Here is a 7972-nt window from a genome sequence, read left to right as displayed (position 1 = left end):
TCTCAAAAAAAAAAAAAAAAAAAAACAAAACTATTTCCTTATTAATATACATTTGAAGTAAATGTTTCCTAAGTTCACACTCAGCAATCTAAGCTAAATTCAGTGATATCTACATTCCCCATTGGTCATCAATAAATACCAAGGACACTAACATTTTAGTAGCAAAGAATATTGCAAATAGTTACGTAAATAGCTATGTATCATTAATCTTAAGCAATGATGCTCAAAATATTAAAGTTCTTTCGGGGGAAAAACTTACTCCAACTAAGAGTTCCAATAAGTATCTGAGATCAAAGCATTAAAATGCTAACAGCAAAGTTAGTTTTCGGTGGTTTTATATAGTTAGTCTCAATTTATTATCTATTACCCTTACTACAAATAATTCTTACAATGTTCTCTCTATCAATGTTTCACAAGAATCTATGTTAAAATTTTTATGTAGTTGGGTTATTTTATCACAACATGGTTCTTACGTTCTTCATCTTTCTTTTTTGAGACAGGGTCTTACTTTGTTACCCAGGCTGCAGTGCAATGGCACAAAAATGCCTCACTGCAGCCTTGACTTCCCAGGCTCATGCAATCCTCCTGCCTTAGCCCCTCAAGTAGCTGGGACTATAGGTGTGTGCCACCACATCTGGCTAATTTTTTGTTTTTGTCAAGACAGGTTTTGCCAAGTTGCTTAGGCTGGTCTTGAACTCCCGAGTTCAAGCAATCCTCCCGCCTCAGCCTCCCAAAGTGCTGGGATTACCAGTGTGAGCCACCGTGCCCGGCCTGTTCTTTTTCTTACAATCACCTTCTTTGAGAATGAAATAACATGTTTTAAATACTGCCATAATTATCAGCTTTCAGTTAGGCTCATATAGAGAGGTACAGCAAAGCTGTTATGAGCATACAGACTTCTGGGTCTTAACTGTAGCTCTGCCACTTATCAGGTGACCTTGGGCAAGATAGTTAGCCTCTGTGTTCCTTAGTTTCCTCATCTGTAAAATGTAGATAGTAACCACCTCAAAGGGCTGTTGGGGGATTCAAAAAGTTAATGTATTATATGTGTACCAGAACAGTACCTGTTGTAATGGTATATAACAGAATATGCCATATACTACTCGATTAGCACTTTCGGTCACAAAAAGTCACACCGAATGTTAGATTTCGGTCACACGAAATCTAACATGACACATCTCCTTACATCAGGAAATTAAAATACCAAAAAAAAAAAAATCAAATGAGCTAAGGATAGATTCTTCTATAAGTTAAGTATCAGTCCTCTTGGGAGTTTCAATAAGGTGTCCAGACTCCTTTAAGACAAAGCATATTCTTACTGCTTGCCAATGTTAAAAGTACTAGTTACACATCTAATGAATTCCGTTTATATCCTGAAAGTCACAATGCCTCAAGATAAGCCATATTAGAGATACAGTTACTTTAACTGAAAAAATAAAACTCAACCGTTACTGTCCATTTTGGATTGTTCTTACAGTGGTTTCACATTTTCTGTGTGAAATCTCCGAGAACTAGTCCTCTGTAATTACTGGAGAAATATGTGATTGATCATATATTTTCAGATTTCTATGATTCTTTTGACTCCAAAATTATACTCAAAGAATGTTAAGTTTGTAAAACCTAAACAAGGATACGTACTTGCAGTGGTACTGTAGCTCGGCTTATATGGAGATGTGCAAGGGTAAGCAAGTCCACAAGGATTCTTATTCCATTTGAATCCATGAGATCCTTAACATTTTTCTGGAAGAATAAAACATTTTTTTTGTAATCTAAACATTTTTCACAATCTAAAACTTTTCCCAACAGTACCTTTCCCAATAGGTACTACCACCTACAAGGTCCTCGAAGAGGAGAATGTTTGGAATCTTTGGAAATAATTGATACAACTGGTATTACTCGGTCTTTTCAGCATTTTGTGTTCAAGGAACCTGAATTCCAATTGATTAAAAGGGCAAAATTATATTACAAAGAGATCACTTAAGAATTTTTACTTAAATATGTTCTGAAGAAAAAACAATCCACAAAAATAAGAGTAAACAAATTGAAGACTGTCATGATAAACTCTGGTTTTACAATTATTCTGCCAAGGTCTTTTTAATAAACAGATTATTCGATATCAGAAATAAAGTCTGCTATATTAAAAAATCCTTTAATGTTCCAGTTTGTTTTCTTAAACTTAAAATAACTGGTAATTTCTTAGAAGAGACTATAATTTCAATTAAAATCTTTGTACGTATAATTACACTTCAGTTTAAAACATTTGCATTACTTACTACAAGAATAAAATTACACAAATTGGTATTAGAATCAAAGTTTTAAGAAATGAAAATCTGCTTATGCTTCAACATAAATTGTGAGTTAATTTTATATATTACAACTATGAATTCCTCTTGTTTGAAATGAGCATGAACCTATTAAAATGTCTTCAAAAAGAGAACAGTAAAATGACTAATCTTGTAACTTCCAATTACTTTTTATCTGCAAAATGTATACTGATAAAGACTTTCCATTTTATGTCAAACATATATTTTACTTAAAATTTAACCCTAGAAAGTCCCTAAAGAAAAATAAGCTAATAATTTTTATTATTAAAGATCATTTTAATGTATTAAAAGTCATCCATTGTTCCTCATTCAGAATTTTATTATCATTCATTCATTCTGCACCTATAATATTAAGACAGACTATACAGGGAATACTGACAAAAACCTTTCCCTCCAGGAGGTTAGAGCACACAGAACTTTCCGCCTAAAAAGGAGAAGACAGAAAAGAACACTCCCTGGATAATCAACTCAAACTGTGAGTTTATCTTACATTACTTATATGACTTGGAAATAACAATGTACGTATGTGAAACTACTGTACCTTATTAAGGATCAACTTGTTAAGGAAGAGAATCAACCTATCTCGTTCAAGTTTATCTGTGCACTATTGAAATAAATGAGAATCTGGTCAGAACTGAATAGAAATAAAAATTAAGCTATTATTATTACTAGACAAAATCAATCAACAGCCCATAAGTAATGCCACCTTTTAAACATTAAAGAGAAAAATCATAGAAATCTATCAATTATTGCAATTCCTTAATGAATCCTGAAAATTACATTCTTTATAACTTTATATAACTTGTCTAATTTCCCTAGAAAGGCAGACATTGTAAAGTCATCAAACAGATTAATATATAGCTTTAAGGACATAAGTAAAAATTGAAGTAAGTGAAAAAATTAGTCCAAATGATACTTTAAGTAAAAGGAATGTAAACACAAAAGAAAGTATAAAACATACACTGCAACAAACAGGTAGCAATCAAATAAGCTGCATGATTAATTAATTTGTCCCCTTCACCATGTTCAAGTGTTAAATCACAAATTCTTAAAAAAAAATTTTTTTTTGAGACAAGGTCCTGCTCTGTCATCCAGGATGGAGTGTGATCACAGCTCACTGCAGCCTCAACCTCCCGGGTTCCAGTGATCTTCCCACTTCCCGGTGAACCACCAGATACATGCCACCATGTCCACTAATTTTTTTATTTGACAAACTGTATAAAATTCTTTGTAAAGTGCTAACTCAAGGTTTCTTTTTTGGAGGCTTAGCGTTGTAGTTTTAAAAGGTTTTTGCTATCTTCACACTTCTAAATTTAGTATGCTAGCATCAGTTAAGATTTTTCCAAAATGGAAAATCAAAGGTACATACAACTCTAGAAGTCACCGTTTCTTTTATACACCTGTCCAACTCATCCATACTTAAAGACTGACAAGTAGGTCAACTAAAGTCATTTGAAAATAGTAACAAACACATAAAGTGACATGGACAAATTCTAACCCACTATTCATTTTCCTATTCACCTAACTCAGATTTAAGTATAAATTACAGAAAAATGAATGCAGAAAGTTACAGTAATGTGATCAAACAGAATTTAAATTTAGTTTTAAAATTTAACACATACCCTAGTGACACTATCAAATAGCAATTTCCTTAAATGATATCCTTACCCTCTCTAACATTCCAATGATATATCTGGTATCTGTAAAAGGTCCTATTTCTTCGTGACATCTGCCATAAACAATAGCAAGGGCTTGTAAACATAAACACTTCATGTTTACTTTTGGAGTGAGCAAGAAGCGATGATAAAGTTCATTGAAAAATTCATACCTAGATTAAAAAAAAAAAAGTTCACAATAGAAATAACCAGGAAACCAACAGTGAGTACAAATGCAACAGGATATACAGAGTAGCTCACGATCTCTTAATTGATCCACTTTCTTCATTCTCATCTTCCTCCAATAGTAATCTCAGGTAATAGTCTCCTATTTTAATTTCCTCTGCCAGGCACTCATATTTAACCTTCATAAACAAAAGCAAATTACACTATTTTAGTTTACAATAGATTTTGGCAATTTCTAATAATTGTTTCTTATAATTCTTTCTGTTCAGAACTTATGTCTTACAATACTTGTTAATTCAATATTGTTAACATGACTATTTTAGCTAAATGCTGAGAATTACATACCAATTTTATAAATGTCAGACTTGCTGATAAAAACCATCACAGCACTATGTGGTATCAATTAAAAAAGGAAGAATAAAATCTGCTTTATTCCCTACTGGGTTTGCCATAAAAAAGCAAGGAGTAGATAGTCCTGCATCACACGTAATTTGCTCAACACACATACACTACTTCAGGTCTTCCCTCTATCCCGCAGCTCTACCCCCGGCGATGTGCCAAGACTTAAAACCAACACATCAACTACATTTTACATTTTCGTAAAGAATTCCTTCTATGTCAAATCACCCCAATGAGGGCAAAGTCAAACATCAGAAGTTGGGCCAGCACCACCATGCTTGCACTCAGGTTGTGTGTCTCAAGGAAAGATTTCAGGCAATTATAAAAAGGAATTCTCAGATCAAAATTCTTTTTCCAAAGTCTAAAATAATGGATTTCTAAAAATATAAATTGTATAAAATCAAATATATATCTTCATTTCACCTTTTCTCGCTCTGTCTCCCAGGCTGGAGTGCAGTGGCGCGATCTCCACTCACTGCAAGCTCCGCCTCCCAGGTTCATGCCATTCTCCTGCCTCAGCCTCCCGTGTAGCTGGGACTACAGGTGCATGCTACCACAACTGGCTAATTGTTTTGTATCTTTAGTAGAAACGGGGTTTCACTGTGTTAGTCAGGATGGTCTTGATCTCCTGACCTCATGATCCGCCCGCCTCGGCCTCTCAAAGTGCTGGGATTACAGGCGTGAGCCACCGCGCCGGCCTCACGTTCTATAAAGTCTAAGCATTCAATTCATTCAATTCCTATTAAGCATATACTGTGTGCCATGCACTATTCTAGGCACTGGAGACGCAGCAGTTGAACAAAGGTTTCTGCCCTCACAGGTGAAGCCCATAAAAAAGTGAAATATATTTGATAGCTGGGTAACAGTAAGTACTACAGAGTGAAATAAAGCAGGAAATGGGGATAGGGAGAGAGAATGTAAATGTAAATATGTGTGTATGTATAAAAGGGGCTGCATTTTTAAACAAGGTATCCAGGGAAGGCCCACTAAGATAACAACATTCAAAAGATCCAAAGATGAGAAAACAAGTTATGAGGCTATCTGGGGAAAACCTTATTCTAAGCAGAGGAAACACCAAATAAAAAGACCTTGAGGCAAAAACGTGAGTTTGGTGTTTTCTAAGAAGCCTGTTTGGCTGGAACAGAGTGTGAGAGAGGGAGAGGAGTAGATGAGATGAGATAAAAGAAACAATGCTTAGCATGGGGGGTTACATAGATTTTGGCTTGTAAGTCATTTTAAGGACTCAGATTTTAACTGAGATGGGAAACCACAAGAGCATCAAGGGTTTGAGCACAGAAATAATGTGCTTGCTATTTAGCAAGGTAACTCTGCTATGTTGATAACAGATTCTAGGGAGGCAAGAGTAGAAGCAGTGATACTGTTGCAATCTACCATCAAGAAGGTCTGAATAAATTTTCAAGGTGTACTGTATGGAATTTGCTAAAAAACCTGATATGGGGTTTAAGAGAAAAAATAATGTCAAGGGTTTTCACTAGAAAGTAAAGACTAGTCATTATCTAAGATCATAAAGAGTGTAAGAGACATAGGCTCAGGGGAAGAACAAGAGCACAATTTTGGAGAAAAGTTATAGATACTTATTAGATACCCAATTATGAGTCTAGGTATGAAGTATGAAGTCTAGGGCTGAAAGTCTAAGCAAGAGATAAAAATCTGGAAGCCATCAGCAAATAAAAAACATTTAAAGCCAGACTGGGCAACACGGTAAAACTTTGTCTCTATAAAAAATACAAAAACTAGCTAGGCATGGTGGTGCAAGCCTCTGGTCCCACCTAGTGGGGAGGCTAAGGTGGAAAGATTGCTTGAGCCAACGAGGCAGAGACTGCAGTGAGCCAAGATGGCACCACTGCAGTCTAGCCTAGGCAATAAAGCAAGATCCTGTCTCAAAAAAAAAAAAAATAAAATAAAATAAAAACATTTAAAGCCATGAAACTTAATGATTTCATTGAGGCAACGAATAAAAATGAAAGAGGTCAAAGAACCGAAACTTTGGAGCCAGCCAACATTTAGTGGTCAGCGAGATGAAGCAAATTGAGTAAGGAAAACTTGGTAAGTAGACAGTGAAGAAGGAGAAAATCTAGAAGAATACAGACTCCCAAAACCAAGTAAAGACAAGTTTTTCATTTTGCTAAGAAAAGAATGAACATATTCAAAGTATTACACGTTTTGGAAATGCAACTGGGTTAAAGATCAAAGCCTGCAGGATCACTCACATGTTCAAATTTAAAGCTATTATAATAGTCTAAATTACATATGGTTATAATATACTTCAATTATATATACACCCACACATACAAAATTACCTACCACCATGACCTTTCTTGTTTTTCCTGCTCTTCACATCAATAGTTTAACAGAACAGCAAAATATGGTCACATTCAGAATCAATTAACACACACAAAAAATCAAACAAGTTACAAGGACCAACGCAGACAGGATATGTTTCAATGAAAAAAGAACTCAAAGGTCCCAGAAATGGGGGAGGAGAAAAAAAAAAAGGAAAGAACAGATTCGGAATGCATAGAATCAAATTTATTAAAATTCTTACATGATTCCTCAGGTACAAAGCTAAGTTACTTAACAAAATTTTTTATTTTGTCTGACACAAAGATTAAAGTTTTCCAATATTTCCTACATAACATTAAAGGGGAAAGGTAAAGACAAGTTATGTAATTACAATTAAAAAAAAAAATCAGTCCCTAAATAGTACATGCTTTATTTTTAAGATTAATATACTGGAAAAATCAAACTTTACCTCAAACTCATGGTGGTTCCAAGAGATCACATTAGCACTTCCAAGCTCTCTGTCAACATTAAATGCTCTCATTTCAGATTCAAGAGTATCTTTCAGTTCTTCTCGTGTTTTGAAATTCCAAATAAGGTTTGACCTGGCATGGTCTTGACCAAACCTAGACATACATATTATCAGGAAATAGCAGGATGAACTAAGCATTTTAAAAAACCTATAAATATCCCTTACTCTACCTTATAGTACATTATAATAAGAAAAAAAAAAGTGGAATAGACTTTAGCAAGTGTAAGTAAAGAAAATAAAATTTGTGTAAAGAATAGAGTAAAATATTAATGATAGAATCTTGGTGGTAGGTATACAGATATCCACTGCAAAATTCTTTTATCTTTTGTATGTTTGAAAGTTTTCATAGGCCAGGCGCGATGGCTCACGCCTGTAATCCCAGCACTTTGGGAGGCCGAGGCAGGCAGATCACGAGGTCAGGAGTTTGAGACCAGCCTGGCCAATATTATGAAACCCCGTCTGTACTAAAAATACAAAAATTAGCCGGGCATAGTGGCACGTGTCTGTAGTCTCAGCTACTTGGGAGGCTGAGACAGAAGAATCCTTGAACCAGGGAGGTGGAGGTCGCAGTGAGC

General features: G+C 34.9%; 1 protein-coding gene across 1 annotated transcript in view; it reads right to left on the bottom strand.

The window, feature by feature from the left end:
- DNAJC13 (DnaJ (Hsp40) homolog, subfamily C, member 13) overlaps positions 1–7972 on the bottom strand; it is a 120673-nt gene that overhangs the window by 57482 nt on the left and 55219 nt on the right. The window contains exons 22-26 of the mRNA XM_011977983.1: positions 7338–7491; positions 4241–4344; positions 3993–4152; positions 2866–2928; positions 1639–1740 (exon numbers count right to left, since the gene is read on the bottom strand). Of these exons, the coding sequence (XP_011833373.1) occupies positions 1639–1740; positions 2866–2928; positions 3993–4152; positions 4241–4344; positions 7338–7491 (583 nt within the window). The remainder of the gene's footprint in view (positions 1–1638; positions 1741–2865; positions 2929–3992; positions 4153–4240; positions 4345–7337; positions 7492–7972) is intronic.

This window comes from Mandrillus leucophaeus, unplaced genomic scaffold (assembly GCF_000951045.1).
Source record: "Mandrillus leucophaeus isolate KB7577 unplaced genomic scaffold, Mleu.le_1.0 Scaffold186, whole genome shotgun sequence".
In the NCBI taxonomy this organism is placed as follows: Eukaryota; Metazoa; Chordata; class Mammalia; order Primates; family Cercopithecidae; genus Mandrillus; species Mandrillus leucophaeus.
Note: the sequence above shows the minus strand (reverse complement) of the source record. Positions and strands in the feature narration are given on the sequence as shown.